The 21806-nt window shown below is 35.3% G+C and overlaps 1 protein-coding gene across 1 annotated transcript in view; it reads right to left on the minus strand.

Moving 5' to 3' along the window:
• Positions 1-21806, minus strand: part of ABCA13 (ATP binding cassette subfamily A member 13) — a 175038-nt gene that overhangs the window by 28887 nt on the left and 124345 nt on the right. The window contains exons 42-48 of the mRNA XM_066185749.1: positions 20555-20609; positions 19735-19912; positions 16983-17098; positions 12585-12741; positions 11377-11630; positions 10932-11124; positions 9548-9657 (exon numbers count right to left, since the gene is read on the minus strand). Coding sequence (XP_066041846.1) covers positions 9548-9657; positions 10932-11124; positions 11377-11630; positions 12585-12741; positions 16983-17098; positions 19735-19912; positions 20555-20609 — 1063 coding nt within the window. The remainder of the gene's footprint in view (positions 1-9547; positions 9658-10931; positions 11125-11376; positions 11631-12584; positions 12742-16982; positions 17099-19734; positions 19913-20554; positions 20610-21806) is intronic.

Below are 21806 nucleotides of genomic sequence, written 5' to 3' on the forward strand. Positions count from 1 at the left end.
ATATACTGTATTGTATTCATATGAGTCACACTGAATATTGAAGAGGAAGGACTTGAGAGAGAGGGAAATGTTTCTGTGTACTCTTTGGGTGTCTGTGACCACACGTACGCATGCGTGCATTCCCTAAACAGGAGTAAAACAAAACACAGGATATTAAAGCCTAGTAACTTAAAAGACAATACAGGAAAAGTCTAAAATTGTCCTGATTTAAGAGACTTTGGCCTTCACTTTGTAGCTCTACAGCATCACTTGAAATTACATTCATTGCTAAGAAGCAAGCTTGATTGCAAGGGTGTCTCATTACCCATAATGACACTAAATCTATCCTATTTATTCCAACATCTAATTCAAGACTCAATGATGCTGATTTACATGAACAGAAAAACCTGTCAAAATGAAGACACTTAATAATAAAAAAAAATCTGAGCTTTCAAAGAAAAAAAGTTTTCAAAAGATCCTGAGTAACAGAATGTTTTTCCTCTTAGTGGTTTTCTACATTTCTGATTAAAAGAGGTAAATATATGATTAATCATTTAGACACAAAGTAAATGCATTGGCTGCAGGATCTACAAATACCAGCACTAGTGAAAATATAAATATGTATCTCCTGTTAACAAGATTCAGGAGTCTGGGAAGAAAAAAATTCTGCATTTTACATAATGAACCACAGCGTGAAAATATATTTTAAGACTTTCAAAAAATAAATTAACATGATTATGACAAACCTTCTGTGGACAAATTATAATTGTCCTTTGCTGTTAATGGCAAAGATATAAAATCATGGTATCTTGGTTGGTTTGCATGGCACTACGTAAGTTATCTGACATAGACACCTCTCTAAACAATGAGTTAGCAAAAGGTAGAAGAGTGATAGGGGAAAGAGGAAAACAGAAGTGTTCCTCATTAATTTATATCCGCTTATAGGACATTTTCAATGAAGTATGTACAGAATTTTTACTGTTGCAGTTTCCAACCACACCTATGGCAAATTAAATCCTTTTTCTATAGTATTCTTTACGATAAGACATGGATTGAACAATGCCGATCGTTTTGTATAACCAGTCAGAAGCAGTGGATTCCCTATTTAATTAATTTTAACATAGCAAAATTCTATTCACAATGAAATATTATCTAGATGCTGCCAAACACAGAGAGGTGTGTCTGAGGCTTGTTTTGCTAGGAAGATTCATGCACAAGATTTTCTTTTGGTGCAGCTGCTGTCTTTTGAGAAACAAGAGACTGGGCTTTTGGTAATATGCCAAGTTCAGTCAGAAGAGAACAAATCACACTCAGAGGTAATTTCAGGGACATTTACTCTGCATGAACCCTGTAGCTGGACAGAAACACCTTGTCTGCAAGGGCCTCTACAATGAAGGAACAAAAAGTTAAATATGGACAGCTGCAGGAAAACAACAGACATCTAATGTTCTTTAGCTAGAACTATATTAGAGCATCCTTATTCAGTTTGCATCAGGAAATTAAGTGTCCTTAGTGCTAATTGTACACAGAGGGTTCTAGTGCTCTGCCTATGTAAAGCACGCAGTCTTAGGTGAACAGCGTCCCACACACTGACCTTTAGCTTTCATAAAGTGAGGGCAAAGTGAGAATGCATCATTTAATATTCTTACTCAGTTTGGTCCCTAACTTTGCAACTTTATCCATTAGTGCTGACCCTGAACACTTCAAGACTTCCCATTAACACAGGGATTCTAATGTATTCACTATAGAACTCATGGACCTTTCCACCTCACACCTCCCCCTCATCTCTGTATCTGTCAAATCAAAAACAATCCAACCAGAAGACCAAAAAAAAAAAAAAAATTAAAAAGGCATGTCAGGATTCTTTGCTTTTAATCAGATTTTTTTTTTTTAAATGTGCAGTATAATGCCTCTTCTTCCCTCATCAACATTGCAGAGTAGATTTCCAAATCAAAATTCTGGATATTATCATTCAGTTTTGTTTAGCGAGGTCCTAAGCTTTTTCTGAAGATATAAACAATATAAAAAATATAGATTAAAGAAAAACACATTATAATTTTTAATTATAGTCCGTATTGTACAACAGAAAACAAGCTCCCATCTTAAGAAATTGATTTTCCTTGAAATTCAGTTACTCTCTCAGAGTTAATTTTTTGGGTCTAAATTGAATGAACATTTAAAATAGTCATGGCATGATATCAGAAAATCTTCTCAGTAAATGATATACTGTAAATACTTTTCCCTTTCCTTTTTTAATTTTTGATTCAGTTCATTAAACTGATTATAATCCTTTTCTTCCTTAACAAACATCATCATATATGCTATTATCAGAATCAAATTAGAAATACATTTTTTAATATTTTCTGAAATACAGATTAGCATGCAGAAAAATGCTGATTCTTTTTTTCTCAAGCTAGAGAAAAACAGCTGTTTGTTTTCTGCCCTCTTATTATTAGGATGCCAGAATTTTTTACTTAACTATTCACATTAAAAACAAGACATACAGGAGCTCATTTTATAAATACAGAGAAAGAACATGTAGGTATGGATTCCAACCCCTCTCAGGCCTTTTTCCATAGTACAGTAGACACAATGAAATCTTGTGTAATATCTAAAAACTATGGGGAGGAAAACAGGCTTTTACACTAATACATTACTTTCTGTATCTTTATACACAGTGCACTTTAAATTCTGTTAGTAATTTTTGATTAAATCATTTGATCAAGTTAAGATATAAATCATTTTCTCCTTCATTTTTCTCCTTCATTTTTAGACTACATCCTTATGCTCAGTCAATACTTCCCCTCGTTAGTTAAGTTTTCCTTTAGAGTGAACAGCTGCAACAAATGACATCACCAGAATATTTCCAGAAATCTTTTTATTTTAAATATAGTCTTAAAGTTGCAGAATTGCATTTCTAGAACTCCTTTAGAAATGGTCAACAGAACATCTGGCATCCTCAAAAAAAAAATAGTGGAGTTTATTGCACTTGAAGTATGGAAGATTTTTTATTCCATCCCTCTCTAAGTACCTTGGTGAGAATCATGATATTTTGGTGCAAGATATCCTGAGAAAACATCCAGGACGCAATAAGACTTTCCTCATTATGGAGTGCTCATCTCATAGTTTTGAACTATTGAGGAAAGAAACTTGCCAGACCTTCAAGATACCGGGATCACAAACTAAAATCAGAGTATAGAATATTTTTCATTCAAAGTTGTTCCTTCATTCACCATCTCAAGGCTTTTAACATTAATCTATATGTTCTGAGTGCTTAAAGAAAGCCCAGCAACCTGATCACAGGTTGTATGGGGCTGGCACGGGGCACTCCGGTCCGAAAGCCTTTGCTGACACTGAAAATGAACATAACCACCAGGATGAGAGATTATGATCTTGGACAAAAACCTGTTTCCTTCTCCTGCATAAACCAGACCTGCAATTTCCAGAAGGCCAGAGTGGCTACTGCAGAACTAGATTTGGATCTTGTTTGTTACAATGGTTACCACCAACATTGCTAATAGGTGGCTGTGGGCTGGAATTCAAAGGTAAACCTCAGTGCTGGGTTTCCAGAGACAACTTAGTACCCCTGATATCAGTCTCATGGCTGGTTTTGGAAAAACTATTTGGCTTTTGGCTCCACTGTGCACTTTGTTTCACTTTTACATGCTTTCTCTGCAGTTTTTGAATGCAATTAAATGCAGTGATATATATGGTACCTACAATACCATATATCTGCTTCTACAGAGAGATAAATTCCATTAATTAGTCAAAATGAAATATAAATTTACAAATTACAAAAGTACTTAGACATTTCATTGTAGTCATAACTGCACATTCAATTCTGTGCATACTAATGCTCAATTAACATTACAAAAAATCAAGGTTAAAATGTAATTAATGTAACTATAGCTTCAGTATAATTAGACTAATTATACTGATATACAGTGTAAAAACAGCCATTTCAGCCATTATATTGATGTAAATTTATTCTTCCTTTCAAGTTAAGCTATTTGAACTACATTTTTAATTATTTATCAGGCTGAATATCATACCTATCAAAAGAGTTGAAGTTCTAGCTATAAAGAAATATTTTACTTTTCCCTCTTTGTAGAGAGTTCTTTGGTCTTATGACTTTGTAATCCAAAGGCTGAGACGACTGACACTTCATTCAAATAGGATGGGGAATTGCTGTCATGGAGGATCTCTGTGCAGAAGGAAGATGGAAATTCATGGGAGATAAATTAATTACACAAGGAAGACTGCCAAATGCTTCAATCCTTGATGGGGCAACTTATGAGCAAGATGTCACCTGGTTTATCTATTTTTTGTATATGGATCCCACTACACTCTACGAACCTAAAGTCATTTCTATTCAGCTAAGTACAAAAGCATAGATTGGAAAATAGAGGGCGCAAAAAGGCAAACAACCACCAGTCACATTATTCATTATTTTATATTGACCTTGCCATGACCGTTAAAAGGATTTTGACATTTTCTCTTCAAAGCTGTGTTTAGCTCTCCTCACTTGAGAGAGGTTTTATGACAGAGTCACTAAAGAGGATTTAAACACAAGTATAGAAAGGGGAAGAAAATAAAGCTTGGCCAAAGTATGCACAAACAAAACAAAGTGGAACAGATGTAAAATATCTGCTGCTACATTAGCCCATCAGACATTCAAAGACTACGAAGACTCACTTTGTTCTCCTTTGTTTCACCACTTTGTTAAGTGTCAGCTTTTCTTTGTACATATTTAATGCAGACCTTACTTCTTCAAGCTGTTTGACAGAAAAAGTAACTACAAAAATGTTTACAGTTTCATACAATACCTTTCATTTAGACAGCTCCCACATTCGTGGCAATCTAGTTATGGCAGTAGAGCCAAGCATGAGATAATTTTAGTCCATTTTTACTTTTGTAGAGCAACAGCTGTGCTATAGAGAACACAAAGAACTCTTCTAATTGTCAAGCAGACCCATGCAGTTAATTATTAAACATATTTAAGCTTTGTAACTCTTTAAAAGCCTGTTGGTCACTTAATGTCTTATAAAGACATACTTTCTGAATACAAGTAAACAAATGCTATTAAAATTAGCTACCTGCTAGCAATTACCCTTTTTGCTTTTGGTATTTCTGCCCCTTATGAAAGGTTCTGCTGGTACTTTGCTATCACTATTTTGTTTCCAAGCCTTCTGAAGTAATTGTTTCAATGCTGCTTTTTCCTTTGGCACTCTTCAATATAGGAGTGGCAAATATCTCTAATATGGAAACACACTTTCTAGAAGCTAATTACTTCTCTGTTTCATTTGCACAGATATGTCACTGATAACAGCAATATTAATGAGATACAACAAAGAGTAAAAAAATAAAATCCCCTGTGAAAGACATTATCTTCACAAGATTAGTTGTGATTGGTGATAAGTTCATATTATTTCTCTCACTGGACTCATTTAATCACATAACAGTAACAAATAGAATGGGCCTGCAAAGGTTATATAAGTTGCCTAGAACATTTTCTGCAGAGGGATATGAAAATTTAAAAAAACCCAGGTTTTTTTAGACTGCTCATCTCGTATACTTTAAATGTGCTTTGGTCACACAAATTGTAGGATACAAAGTTCAGGAACATAGTGCATTTAAAATATCTACTTAATTTGTAGTGTGTCAAAAAGAGAAAACCCCAATTTAAACAGATAGAAGGTTTCCCTCCCCCAAAATCATTTCCCACCAAAGAAGGCCGGGATAAAACAATTTGCAGAAAAGATGAAGTCAGCTCTAGTATTTAGCAAATATTCTCACTTAATGACACCCTGACTTATGGATCCCAGTGATACTGAAAACTAACATATATAATACCTAGCTTCTGTGGATTTTATTAGCTTTTGTTATGAAAAGAGACATAGATCTCTCTCAGACTCTTAGGAATAAGCGCTTTTTTTTTTTTTGCCTTTTTTTTTTCTTTTGTGGTATTAAGCATTCAGCAAACAACCAACCTAGAGGCCAACAAATCTTTTAAAAGTACTTGAAGATATTGTGATTCTGCTCTTATGCCATTTTAAAAAGGAAGTTCCTTCTCAGAGGTATATCTTTTAAATTTCTTTGAGATTATAGCAGCAGTTCTTTGAACACAAGTTGATTATTGGTGTGTGAGCTTCTTTCTCTATAACCCCCATTACTTCCAAGATGCTTTAGGTTGACCTTTCAAAAGTCCTACTTGTAATTCAACTTACACCTTTGAAAAATCCCATCTTCCATTTCTAGAATTCATGTTGCTCTAAGGTGCAATAGCTGTCCAACAAACTTCAAGGCCATTATCAGTGCACCCGCCCCAAAAAGACATACCTGACTTCATTTTAAATTCAGTTTCAAACAGGAAAATATATGAATGGATTTTTTTGGTTTCTTTGTTTTTAAATCTGTTTTTTAAACTGGAAACTTTCAAGCATAGTTATTCAAGGAAATGGAAACTATTATGAATTAAGGATTTTCTGCATGGAATAAAATTAGTTAGGTTCTCCAGTGTTTATAATAGTAATTTTCCATATTATTCTATTTAATTATTTCATCATGAAGAATACATCAACAAGGTAGGGTTAGATTAGACATTAGGAAGAAATTCTTTACTGTGAGGGTGGTGAGTCAGAGGAACAGGTTGCCCTGAAAAACTGTGGATGCCACATCTCTGGAAGTATTCAAGGTTAGATGTAGCTTTGATTAAGCTGGTCTAGTGGAAAGTGTCCCTGCCCATGGAGGGGGGTTGGAACTACATGATCTTAAAGGTCCCTTCCAACCCAAACCATTTTATGATTCTGTAAGGGATCCATCAGACTGCAGTATCTGGTCCTGTCATGGTGACAGAGGACAAAAGACGTGTTCTTTCCAGGCAAACCTGAAAGAGGTGGGATCACATTTAAGCTGCATTATTCATTAGGAATAGGTATCAGAGGTAATGTTTTTATGGAATCTCCTTCATGATGCAAATTTTAAACAAAAAATCTAGTTCAGCTGACCAAGAAATGTTCCACAGCTGTGATCAGCAGCTGCTTTCTTCTGCTGACTATAGTGTCTGTGCCAGGAACACCAGGCTTCTGAGTACACTACCAGAGTAAGAGAAGGAGAAGCCTTCTTACCATAATATCCCCCTTCCTTCATTTATCTGAGTCATAAATGCAAATCAATCCACCTAAAATTCCCTGCAATTAGTAATTTTAGTCATCCTTAGCTGCTGAGGAATGGTTCTCCAGACCTGTTGGGGTTACCAACTCACCTCTGGAAGAGCCAGCAAACTTGCCTCTTAGTGATTTTCAGGAGTACCAGCAATGCAATGCACCATGATCTGCTCAAGAGCAGTTTCCAAAATATGAAGCAAAGAACAAAGTCAGGAGGGACATAAATTTCTTCTCACAGCCTGAAATTCTTTACTTCTCTAAGTTTAGCTACTGTATTTTAGCAGCTCTTACTTAAGATTACCTTCTTGAATTAGCATTAAGTTCTGAAAACTTGGGAACATGGGATTTGCACTCACTTCATCCCTCATAAACACAAAAAATCCATAAACTCGATTGACATCATCATAATACAAGGTGATAATTAAAGTTGTCAAGGGTATTTTGTACACTGAAATTCAGTTGTCTAAAGCTTTCTCTCAAGCCTCCTAAATGCGTCAAATTTCATTACCTACATTTTAGTACATGGTAAATAACATTGCATCTTAATATATGCTTTCATGTTGGATTTATAAAACACAGCATGGGAAATGAAAGTGACACACACAATGTCCAGGGACAGCATTTAGCCTACTGTCAAAAGTCAGTACCACACTAAAATTGACCTGAGAAGTAATTTTATCTGTTTAACCACAGGTAGGTAACAACCCAGCTGATAAAAGGAATCCAGGCATTGTTGAATTGTTTTGTACTTTATTTTTTTAAATTCTTTTAGGGAGTTCTAAAAAAAATACATGGTAGTCAGCAAACATACTGTAAGTGTCTAATGTTATAAATTTATATTTGCTTTCAAGTAGACATTAAAATTTTGAATTGTCACACCAGATCAAATCATTTGCCCATATACAGACCTGGGAACCACATTGCACAGAGACAGCCATATGTGATCCACGAATGCACAGGTGGGACCCAAGGCAAGTCCCAATAAAATTTAACGAAAAACACTGCTCAGAATTTAAACAAAACATGGGAGCTTAAATGTCCTGAAGGCAATATTTTATATTAAAAATATATTATGGATATTTTTACTTCTCCAAGTCTCAAGTCCTCTTCAGACTCATGCAATAAATTTCTGACTTCCATCAAATCCTGGTACAAAGCCAACCATCAGTTCCAAAAAATAACAAATGTTGATTTTTATCTAGTTTCAAATAACTTCTTTTTTAATTTTGCTTAATGTCTGAGAAATTTTGTCTTCTGTTTAAGAAAGAAAATTATAAAAATTAAAATGTCTGGAAAATTATAAATTAAAGCAACCGTCTTAAAATTCTCTCTAACCATTTTAAAGTCTCAGTCACACCACTTCTTCTTAAGAATAACTTTCCCAAAATCTGTTTGGTTTTTTAAAATAATTTCTGCTTTATGATCAACATTTTATATAACTTGCTATGAAAGAAAATGAAAAAAGCACACTAAAGTAAAATTATGTTTGATAGTGGTGAAATTGTCCTTTTCAAAGGTGCAAATTTTCCAGAAAACTGAATTTTGCAATGACTGAAGCTACTTATTGTTTCAAGTTAAATCTGATGATCACTATCTTTGTAAAGAAGTAAGGAAACACTGACCTATGAAAGCATGTGATTTCTAAACCAAATAAATGTAACTTGCCCTTTTGAAAATTCAAAAATTCTTTCTTTAAAAATTTCATCATTAAACTCTTGACCTGTCCTTGTCAAAAAAAATATTTTGAAATGTACATCATCTAGGAAAAGAAAAGAGCCCCAACTCCATTTATATATGTGTATATATGTATTTACTACTGACTGAAAAAAATTACTTTCTTTCCCTCCCAATTTTGTCGGGAAAAATGAAAAGTATTGGTTACATCTAACCCAAAGTCCATTACTCATTTTTCACTCCAACAGAATGATAAATCTCATCAACAATATCTCTTATCCTAATTACGTAGCATATTGATCAAGTAATTAAATAATGATGCTGAAGTACATAAGTGTAAGAAAATATTTTAAAATGACCCACTCGAAGCACTGCTCATCAGCCTAAACCTGGAAAACTTTCAGTACAGTACTTGTAGGGGGACATATGACAATGCATTTTGACATATAAGATTTTTTAAAAAAAAATTTTAAAAAAAATTTTAAGTCTTCTTAGAGTTTCTCTTTTGCTACCAGACAAGTTTATTCTCAATTAACAGAGCTGTCAAACAGAATTAAATAATGCTAAAATACTTTTCCACAGAGACTGAACAGCAACAAAGCAATATACATTTAAAAGGGAACAAAATAGATCCCTAGAGTACAGTATAAAGGACTGAAGACGTGCTGAGTCTTTGATCATGTGCATTATCAATTAGCACTATTCTGATCAAACCCTGAGTTATTTACCCAGTAGGAGTCCTGATAACAGCACGTCCTGCAGATGGGATGATATCTCCAGTCAGCATCTTAAAAGTTGTGCTTTTCCCAGCTCCATTTGTTCCCAGGAGTCCAAAACACTATCAGAGATATTTAAAAAAAAAAAAAAAATCAATATGCTATACTTAAAAAAAAAAAAAAAAAAAAAAGAAATATTAGCCCTTCAAATTTTTCCCCTTTCCACATTTCCTGTTGTATGTCTGTAAGAAACTGTTTACGGATATAAAGTGCGAGCAAATTTTCTTTCCCACAGAAAATCAGTTGAAAAACCCCCATATATATCATATCTTGATTATCCCCTAATCACTAAAAGTGATTTATTTAGGATTCTAGCCCTCCCCTTAAAACCCTGCCCAACAACTAAACTCATTATTTTTCCATAATATTAGTAAATGTTACATTTGAACAGGAGGATTTTAGGTCCCAGTTGCAAACCCTGGATATCAGTCCCTAGAGTCAATATTTCCAAGCTTCTCATGAGCTGCTTCACTCTGTAAAAGTGAACACCAAACATCCAAGAGACTCATTTTGAACTCTTATTCCGGGCCCCTAGCTGCAATCATTTAATGCTTAAGCTAGGAAAGGATTAATATTAAATCTACACATAGCCCTTTAAGATTTTGAAATACTTCTTTCATTAACTTTCTTATTGATTGATAGGCTTTAATCAACAAAAACATCCTCCTGGTTACTTCAGTTACAGCTGATCAGTAAGCAGCAGGACATCTCTGCACCTTTGCTGCCATGTGCAAGTTTCTCAGATCCTCCAATTTTATATTAGCAACCAAGAAAAATCTTTTCTTTCTTAATAGTTTAGAATTGAATATCTGTAATTCCCCAAACCATCCAAGTAATGAATAAAGTCCCCAAACACAAAGATGTTCAGCACTAAATTTCAATTTATTGAAATAGTTTACTTGTATATGCTGTATTCAAATGTACTGTGATGATTTCAGCATGGGAACTAAAAGTGTGCTGTAGTAACAAATTCAGGATTCAGTCCATAGTTTGCTATTGAGTTGGGTACTCTGTTTTCTCTTTGAACACTAAACTGCTATGCTTCCTTACTTGCTTTTTATCTTGACCTATAATACAGTAATTTGGTAAAGATAAGCAAGAAGTAAAAAAAAAAATAAGCCTCTGATGAATGTTTAATCAAAAAATAAATGAACAGTTGCTTCTTCAGTACCACCAGAGTTTCTGCTTTTATCCAGTTATTGATTTTCAGAAATTACTACAACTGAAATTTTTCTGTTGCTATCTACAGACCTTTCACTGTAGACACACCGATTATATGTCAAAATTGCTCAGAATAAAGTGTTTCTTTACAACAGGAGTAAAAGGTCCCCTTTACCTCTCCCCTTGGTATGCCCAAGCTTATGTTTTCCACAGCTGTGTTCTTCTTACTGAAACCTCCATAACACTTCCTGAGGTTGTACAGAAGTAGGATATCATTGCCAGTTCTTCCACCAAAGAGTCTCTGTCGCTCCATTTCTACATCAACATCTTCTGAAGGGCTGTCCATGCTGTTAACTGAGCAATGACCACTACAACAGAGGATGATAATAAGTGATACATGGCAAATCGGTCACTGCTCTGCTCTGTATAACTCTTATTTTCCTGGTTGTAATACCTTAGCACTTGGTGATAATTCTCATTTTTTTTCTGTAGTTTGCATTAATTCAGGTACACCATGTTATCAGAAGGATTTCTCTTCAGTTGTTCAAAGAAAAACATCATTTTCTTTCTCCAAAAATTAGTTCAGTGCCCACTGTGGCAGAATACAAATGATAACACACCTCGGTTTCCAGAAGAGGTCCCAATGAAGGAAAAGACGTAAAAGAAGTAGTAGTGTTCCCTGAAGGGACATTTCCACAAAAATCCAGCCCAGGAAATCCATCTCGAAGGGGCTCACATACGAATCAATTCCAAAGTTCCTAGTCAGGTCAAACTTGATCTGATTGTATGAAAGCTCTATTAAACCTTGGCCTAGGCAGAATTGTGGGAATATGATGAATGCCCATTTGAGGATATTGTAGATGTTCTGAAAACTCTGTATTAAGACATGGGAGGATGAAGGAGAATAAAGAACAAAGGGAAAAAAATTAGTTTTCTCCAACAGCCTCATGAGCACACTTGAAAAACTGGATACTGCATTCAAATCTTGCTCATGGTAAACTGAATTCTAAAGTGCACGTTGTGAACTATTTTGGGGACATGGTTTATATCATATTGTATTTTAGACTTTCTACAGTCATGGCATTCTAATCTTAGTTGAAGTTCACAGAGGGTACCAAAACACATGTAGCCATGATTCTTCTATTTCCTTAACATTTGAATACTTGAATATTAACAAATCTAAACCAGCAACTTATACCCAAGTGAATAATGAATTTCCTTACACACTTGCATAACACATAATCCAGATTTGACTTCAAACATCATGTTTTTGACCTGTCCATGAATAGAGAGTCAAACCCATTCTGGAACTGCTTTCCATCAAGTTGTTTGAATACCAATATGACTAAATAAAATTACATACATGGAGTGAGAATGCACTGTATAAATTGCTATTCATACAGTGCATTAGTGAATAGGAATATTAGTGCATCGGAATATGCAGCTTATCTCTTATGTCAATATTATTCAAACACATTTTACAATGCATATAATCTATTTAACAGACCAGAACAGCTCCCATTATGTGTCAATTACAACTTAATGGTCTAGAAAATGTCAAAGTTTCAATTAACACTGTTTTTTTCATTATTACAACATGCTTTTTTGGGTTATAGACAAGTTAAAATTCAAGATGGTAATAGTCAATACACAATATTCTAGGACAGAAAAATCATGAATATTTTAAAACCATATGTTTTTCTTCTGGAAAAATAATCTTATCTGTATAAATATATAAACACACATACGAACATTCTCAAATATATGCACGTATGTGTGTGTATACATATGAGTTATGAAAAAGGCAAACCAAAGATTTTATACTGACCTGCACTTTGGAAATTATAGCTAATAAGCGAGGTAAGAGAGTCACCAGCATGGTACACAGGCCAAACACAAAATTTAAGGAGATGTAAGAAACAAAAGCTACATCTGAACTTGAGAAGAATCTGGATGCAAGATACATCCAAGGTAAAGTTGCGTACCTGAAAGTTTAAAGAAACAAAGAAGAAAGACTGTCACAAATAAGTTACGGTTTTGCCTCACCACCCCCAAAAAAGTCAGAGAAACCCCACAATTATTGTTACTTATTTTTTAAGACAGGCAAACAACTCTTCAGAACAAATTAGTAAAAAAAGGGACAAATTTGGGGTACATATTCTTTAAAAAATTGACTTACACTTCCATAGGTGTACACATATTTACTGCCATGGAATGTACAGATATGAACCATTTTTCACATATCAGCTGCAGATATTTACTCTGTTCCAGATAGCTTGCAATCCTGATTTCTGAATGATTGCAAACCCATGCACCTTAGAAAACCTCTTACACAAATGTAGAAATGAAATCAAATATTTAAAGCTTTAATCATGGATACTGAGCAGTTATCCTTTCTGAGAGGCTTTTATAGAAAGAAAAACAATAAAAAGAAGGAAGTAGTGAGCAAAGAAAGAGAAGAAAAAAATGGTAATTTTTGAACTGGAAATAACATTTGTGCCAGTGATACGTGAGAATTGAAAAATCCTACAGAACATGTTATTACCTTAACCCAGTTGTCAGCAGAGTAATATCTGTCAAAAATGAGTGCATTTTGCTATGAGGATAAGACAGCATGTGCATGGCTACATCATCTTAAATGAGAATCTTTACAGGGAGAAGCCATGCACCACCATTATGACAACTCAAATGATGCTCCAGAATGGAGCACACACATTTATTTATTTGTTTATAAAGAGATATTAATAAAGACTAAAACAAGGCCCAGGCAATCAGAGCACGCATGCCATGTAAAGAAAATTTATTTTCCATTCAATATAGTGTAAGATATATCTACCAAACAAGCAGTATATAGATATCAGGAGCATAGATATCAGCACACACTACTGCAAAATTGAGTATATACGCAGTGTATATATAAACACTTCCAATATAATATTAATACATATAACTGGTTTACTAGTGAGCTCAATGCAGCAGCAACTTGGCAAAAAATTGTGAATTCACTTCTTCCTTGCCTAAAAGTGTAGTTTAGATGCTAAATTAAATCATAAAAGTCCCCCTTGAATTCAGTATTCTGTACTTTATAGATTAATCTTTTGCATTGGAGAATGCCAAAATACTTTACCTTAAAAAACAAACTTGCTAAACCTGTTGGGAAGTAATAATAATGTTATCTTCAGTTTACAGGAAGATAAAGGTTAAATGACTCAATGTTTGGATCTCAAATGAAATTTTAAGTGTTTAAGATCCCACTATACTTTTCAGCATCCTTTTGCCAGTCTTAATCCCACCATCTTTTCTTCCCTTCATGCACATACAAAAATCACTGCTTTTAGAATAACAATATCATAAATACAAGTCCATCCTTGGAAACAGCTCAGGAAAGAGACATGATTTACAGTGCTGTTACCCTGCTGTAAATGAAAGCAAAATTTGATTTGTTTTCTTATAGCTGCTGAGAAATGAGTAAGACTTTCAGATTCCTAAAGCTACCTGATGTTCAAATGCAGCCTTTAAATTTGTGGCCAGCCACACCTACATTTCTATCTTCTTTCTTTTCGTTCAGCTGCAGTTGTAATTTAGTATTTTCTAATATAAAAGATAGAACATTTTGGACAAAACTGCTTAAACATTTGGACTAGAAAACACCTCTGCAATCATCTAAAAGAGAAAAAGATGTAGTTTAGTTACATTTTTAAAGGAAGTCACTTTTAAAGTAGTGCACTAAGAAACTTGATTATTCTTTCAAGCACACTGTCTTCTCTGTAACTTTTTTTATATAACTGGGCTATTTTTATCTTTATTTTAGATCAGAAAATCTGCACAAGTGTACCCTGTAGAGAAAAAGTATTTTTAAAGGAAAAAAATGCAGATGATGATGGCATGCAGATGAATGAAGATTATATGCACAGTACTGGGGAAGAATAAAATGGCCACAATAGGCTTCATCACATTTACAGTGTAGTTAGGCTGAGTAAATGATAGATTAGGAAGAGTGGCAACTCTGAAGTTTATCAATGTCCTTGAGACATGTTAAACTTACAGACAGCTATTGGATCTTTAATGTATGTTAATATACATTAAATACACAGATTTTCTTGTTAAAAATCACTGCAACATCTGTTACGTCAACCAAAACTGAACAGTACAGGAAGGATTATATTGAGATGATTAAGCTCCATCTGCAGTCAACAAAATAAGATCTATTTTCATTCAATGAATGACTTTTTTTTCTAAACACTAAAATATTAACTCAACATTTTGGTTAAAACAATGCAAGCATAACTGGCACTTTTTAGTACACTGTGGGCAGGGCCAAAGCCCATAGAACACCAGAAAAACCTGTCATGACTTCAGTAGTCATACAGGTCTGTACTGTGTGCTTCAATTGCTGGTTGGCTAAAATTTCTATAGAAGCCTATGCCTCGCTAATATGACAGCAGCTGGATCACAAGAAGGATTCAAAGGTTGTAAAGCTAATAAAAAAAAAAAAAGGTGTGAGATTTCATAGTGAGAAATCTTTGCACTAAGACTGGTTAGAATTTGTGCCTTTGCCTTGAAGGAATCACTTGATGGAAGTGCAGAAGAAAGGAACTGAAGGTGATACAAAAGAAAGCTACAGAGAAGAGGAAATTATGAATTTTGGATGTTTCATACAAGTTAACATCCTAGCATCATGACCCCTAGAATATTTCATACTAATTTGTCTTGTCACATCCAGGAAAGATGAGCTCAAACTGGAATTATAGGGGAAAATTATAAATAGAATTATGCTAGGAATTTGGAAGGTTTTACAAGACAGGATTTGGCTTGACTTGGCTTATAAAAGACATTTGATGAAGAACAATTTTGAAGTATGGGTCTGAATAAACTTGGGCTAGAATTTCCAATAAAAGATCCAGCTTTGAGGATACCTAAACAGTTTCCAAAAAATGAGTTGCTGGAGGCACAAAACCTTGAAAGCAATTTCAAGGTACAATATAGTAAATCGGGTGTTTTTTGAAGGGTTTATCTGAGACTCTTCCTGGAACAGAATATGCCCTGATCTTGTAGAAGGTTCTTTCTTTCCTTCCCTTCCATTCCCTCATGAAACAGCTATATTTCATTATCAAAACATCTGTTGTGTAAGATATGCACTCTCCCCTACACGGGTAGCAACAATTAGTTGCTTGAAATAAGTAATAAACTTCTCAGAAGCCTTTTCCTTTGACAATTCATCTTCAGCACTTCTAATATCACCTTAGACAGTACAAGGGAAGAGTTATGAGTCCCAGTATGTTTCAACAGACCTGGGGCTTCTGTCTAAAAATAAATAACTTTAAAATCAAATGACATTGGAAATATTACCCTGAAATCATGGTTTATTACAGAAGCTGTCCATATACAACAAAACAACTTTAATTGTTCCCCTCTAGAGACACAGTAGAATAATTTGATTTGATATCAGATAATTAATTTGATTGATCCCAGGGCTGAGCAGCCTTACTTTTATAGAAATATCAATCCTCTGTTTAATCAGTTATTTTAACCTTCTGTAAAAGAATAGGGTTTTTGGTTGTTTTTTCTTTGTTGGTTGCTTGGGTTTTTTGTTTGGTTTTCTGTTTGTCAGTTTGCGTGCTTGCTTTTGGGGCAGCAGGTTTTTTGTTGGTTTCTTTTTGTTGCTGTTGTTTTTTCATGTGAAGCTAGGCAAGAGAGTGGCATGGTAGAACTTTCCTTTCTCATAGTACCATTGGGAGATGAATTTCCAACCAGCCCACTACTTCACATTGGACAGACTTCTAATTGGAAATATAAACTCCTGAACCTATGCTTAATTATAGAAAATTGTTACAGCTGTAATAAAAGCCATTTCTTACCTTCTTGATGATATTCTGCACTGCTAAGCACTGAAATTCTGACCTATGTTAATATTTCCACATTTTCTGGAAGTTAACATACAATCAATTTCTAACAGCTAACTACTGTTACACAAGCTGAGTATCTTCTAAGATATTTGCACTCCCTTTTTTATTTTTTTCCAATTGTGTGAGCAAATCTCCCTCCACTTTTTGTGTTTAATTTTCAAACTCTTGTTTCTGCCTGTTGTCTCAGTATATTTTGCTGAATCATAATCATTTATAAAGACAGAAACTCATGCATCCAGCAGCAGGTGCGAACTACATCTAAAGATTTCTGTTTGTTTCTCAGAAGCTGTAATTCTGTAGTAACATTTCCAATCACATACCCAAAGAGTATCAGCAGGAGAACAGTGGCTGCCAAGTTCTTTCGAAAAGTGAAGGCTGATAGCTGGAAGGCACTAATAACACCAACACACAGGGTGACTGGAACCATGTAAAACAGCTAGAAACAGAAGGAGAAAAACATTGAGCAGGTGAGCATCTCTTACTGGTCTTACCGAATTTGCATAGAAAGGTTTTGCAAATTAACTTCTCCATACTTGCAATACAATAATACTATAAGTTAGGAAGAAATAGGCAGAAGAGCTTGGAGATTTGATACCTGCACTTGCAGTGAAACTGCCCCCTACACATGAAACAAACTGACAAGACAAAATCTGACTACAGAATATCCCCCTTAATCCTATTTCTATTGACCTTTCTAATACATCTATTTAACAAGCTAACTCTTCCAGATAATGAGTCCGTGTGGGGCTATTGCTACAAAACATCAAATTACACTGTGAATACAGAGACTTGGTTTCAGAAACAACAGTTTCACTGATTGGTGCTTCATTCATATGGGGGAATAATAATGATGCAATTTTAAAAGAGATTTTAATGAAGGACCATGTGTGCTGACAAAGCAAATTACGTCTTTTATTGGGAATGGACACAACATGTAAAAGCATTACAGCCATTAGGCAATAGGGAAAGCAGTTTCTCTGTTTAGTGTCTAGACATAACAGCAACCAAATTAAGCAACCATACTTAGGTGTGTCAGGGTGGGATTGGTACAGGAGATTCATGTCCAAGTATTAAAGAGAGAGGGGTTCTGCTCACAAATAGCAATGTCAGGATGTGAGAACCTGTGCTCAGCTCAATTTTCAGTGTCTGCCTGCTCTGTGCACTGAACCTGAGCTCACTACTGCATTTACTGCCTCCATTTCTGCTTACGTAATATTTAGCTTTACAGCTTTAACCTAATAGAACTGATATGCTGTGATACAACTGCAATTGAGGCAACAAATCAAGGTCTAGGTAAATATTCAGTGTAGAAAAACAACATACTGTTAAAATTAGACTTTCATACTGAAGTACAATGAAAATCTGTTTCAAATTAAACCAGAGGCCATCACATCTTTGCTACTGGGAAAACATACTTTTTTTTTCTTTTTTTTTAAGAGAAGGGCAATGGAGTAAAATGTAGATGGATGCAATGTTATCATCTTATTCATAGTGCACCTTTTCTTTGCCATACACAAGTATTATAACATGCAACCAACAGATAGATATATGTTTCAGTTTTCCTGAAGCTGTTTAAAAATATTGTTGAGAAATCAGAAAGCATTTGAGTCCCAGTATTTTTGAATAGACCCGGGGTTTCCGTCTAGAAATAAATAAATAATTTTAAAATCAAATTCTATTGGAAATGTTACCCTGAAATCATAGTGTATTACAGAAGTTGTGCATGTACAACAAAACAACTTTAATTTTGCCCCTCTACTGACACAAGCTTAATCTGGACAATATTTCTCTATTTCTCTTTAAATTTTTTAGCACTTACACTTTTTCCATTTGTTGAACATAGTAATGAATATCATTCATGCCTATAAATACAGTAAGAACAGCCTGATTCTCATGAGAGCAATTGCATAAATCAAATACTTCTCCAGGCCTAGTAAAGATTCTGCTGCCAGTAATGCAGGACACAGCCTGTAATACTTAAAATAAGTAGAGAGATTTAAAATTTGACAGTTCATATATTCATGTGTTCGGTGTCCCTAAATGATCTGTAGCACAATTAGCATTTAAAGCAGTGTCTGTTCTTTCCAACATCATGATTGATCATGCAGTACCGTGTTGAATTTGTGAGAACATTTTGAGAGATTGGCAGAAAATAACGAGGAGTTGACTTTGCGCACAAGGAGAAACTTGAATGATGAAGGACTGTTTTTTAACCAAGCCTTCTTATCTGAAGCAGCAGGAAAAAAATACTAAGATTGACTGGCCAAGTAAATAATATGTTGAAAAATGTGCTCTTACCTCAAGATTGCTCAAGTGTGAAAATTCTGATTTCAAGCATGGGTGAGTGAAGATCTAATGTTTCAGAATTAGAATGGTCTAAATGAAAACAGTGTTCCAAAACTTTCTGTTCCTGACAAAGGTATTGTAGAATCCAACCTAAAGGTTGGAAAGGACCTTAAGAACATCAGGTCCAACCATTAATCCAACACTGCCAAGTCCACCACTAAACCACTTCCCTCAGTGCCATATCTATATTGCTTTCAAATACCTCCGGGGTTGGTGACTCTCCCACTTCTCTGTGCTGCCTCTTCCAGTGCTCGACACAAATAAAAGGTACCCATCATAAGTATCTCTCATATTATCCACAACAACACATAACATAATTATCCCTTAAAGCAGCTGACTAGTATTTTCGGTTTTCTCCGCTAATTTGTAAGGGTTTGCCAGTGCATGGCAAAATTCAAAGCATAGAAATTCCTGCTATGAGCTGGTGTGTGGAAGATCCTTTCTGTCTAGGCTGATTAGCCAACTTCATTTTATTTGTAAAACAGTATACATAGTTGAAGCTAGCAAATCATTTCTAATTCAACTTTGGGAAGCAAAGAACACCATCCCTACCCTGCATTAAAGTAGAAATGGTTACTTAACGTTTGTTAGCAGGTCAGGCAAGAGCTGTCACTGCACAATTCAAATCTTATTCATGTATTTTGTGACCCTATCTCCTTTTGCCCATTTATACAAAACTAGCCTAAAATTTACACCTGAGCACATGCTGCCCCACGTAATACATACCATATCACAGCAGAAGTTAGCAAGCCAGTAAGTCTTGTAACCCAGGCCTGTGATGTGTTGCAAGCGTTTTGTCCCAGATACTCTGTCTTTCACTACGGCAGTTCCAATGGACGCAGTTAGGATAGAGAAGCCCAACATGATACACAGCGCTACCCCACACTGACGAACATTCTCCATTCTAGGGTAAAAAGCAAAGTAGTGAAAACTTTTCCCACTGAAAACACAGTGGGGAAAAACCCCTCAGATGCTAGCAATTTTTCAGGCCAACTTCTCACAAAAACACTAGACATTAGGACCTTAATCCTGATTGCAAACACCATAGAATCACAGAACAGTTTGGGTTGGAAGGGACCTTAAAGATCATCTAATTCCAACACCCTGCAATGAGACAAAATGTCTCTACACTGTCCACAGCTAATTAAAGAACAGCAAAAAAATGTGTTAAGTTACAAAACTATAGGTCAGTTACCGAGCACACCATGTGTCTGAGTTGTAAAGTGAAGCTTATGAAAATATTTCCCCTTTACGCAAAACTAAAATATAAATCTCGAAAATCATTTGAAACAGTTATCCTGTTTAAAACCGTTAAGACACAATCGGCATAAATTCAGTATCTTTCTTTACAAAATACTGCAGCCATTTCTGGTATAAATAGTGGACTTGACAGACAGACCACACTAAAAAATGCTTCACTCAGTTGAACTGAATTGTGTCTACCAATTCACAGCATCTATTTTCCAGTAAACATATATTCTTATTTAATTTATAGTTTCAATTGTCTGCTGTTTGCTGGTGTGTAACCTTTTAAAGGTTTGCTCACATTTTGTCCTCATCCAACAAGGCCCCTCCATATGGTTGGCTGTAGAGTGTTATCCCTGTGAAAAGAAAAATAAATAATAAAACTCATAAAGGACTTCAAGTTCCGGAGTAGACTGTTAACACTTCTTACACATATGAATAAAAAGACTAAATACTTAGTAATCAACAGAAAGAGGTCAAACACCCATCTGCAAACCCAAATCTGTCTCCCACGGAGGGATTTCAAGAGCTCGGAACCACTAAAAACTAATGAATAAACATAAGTAGTAGTTGCTTTTGTGCATTTTGAAGTTCAGAAATTGGTTCAACAATGCTATATATTGCTACAGAATCTACACCACAGAAGAAACCAAGTACAAAACCTGAAGTACAATTTGTTCACATACCTAATCTTCTGGGATAAGGTAGATTGTTACTGCAATTTATACACTTGGTTTAGATTTTAGATTGGGTCTTTCAGCAGTTTTTAGGTTACTGATGTTTTGCTGAGAAAAACTGTTCAGCTAAATTCATACACACAAAAAAAGTCACAGCTTTCATTGAAACTGTAGAGCTCTACATTAAAAACATGCCCAGTTTGGGAGACCAAGAAAAATCCGAGCTGGCAGTGAATTCTTAGCTTTATTTTGGTTCTTGGTGCAACCAATCTGTAGTAATCTAGCAAAAGTAACTTTGGAATTGGAAGGTAGTTTATGAACAAAAGCTGTGTCTTTTCGCCTTTTTTCTTTTCAAGCAAAAGAGAAAAAATTGGGGGGGGGGGGGGGGTGAAGGTGCACAACACTGTTGCTGCAGAGGTTGCTGTTCCACTGGACTTAATGCTGATTGTGGCTTATCTCTGCAGGTGTGCCTGCCAGATCTGCCAGCTGTGCTGGTTTTGTGCTGGATGGAATTAATTTTCCTCACAGTAGCTGGTATGGGGGTTTGTTTTGGATTTGTGCTGGAAACAAATCTTGATAACACAGGGATGTTTTAGCTCTGCCTGAGCAGGACTTGGAGCCAAGATGTTTTCTGCTCCTCCCCTACTCCACCAGTGAGGAAAATGGGGAAGTGCACAGGGAGTTGGGAGGGGTCACAGCTGGGACAGCTGACCCTGACTGACCAAAGGGACATTCCATACTATTTGGCATCATGATCAGCATGTAACATGGCAGGGGGCGGGGAAGAATGAGGAATGGGAGGAATATTTGGAGTGATGACATTTGCCTTCCTAAGTCAATATTAGGCGTGATGGGGCCCTGCTCTCATGGGAATGG

Source organism: Chamaea fasciata, unplaced genomic scaffold (genome assembly GCF_029207755.1).
Source record: "Chamaea fasciata isolate MVZ Bird 193981 ecotype frontalis unplaced genomic scaffold, bChaFas1.0.hap1 SCAF_1, whole genome shotgun sequence".
In the NCBI taxonomy this organism is placed as follows: Eukaryota; Metazoa; Chordata; class Aves; order Passeriformes; family Sylviidae; genus Chamaea; species Chamaea fasciata.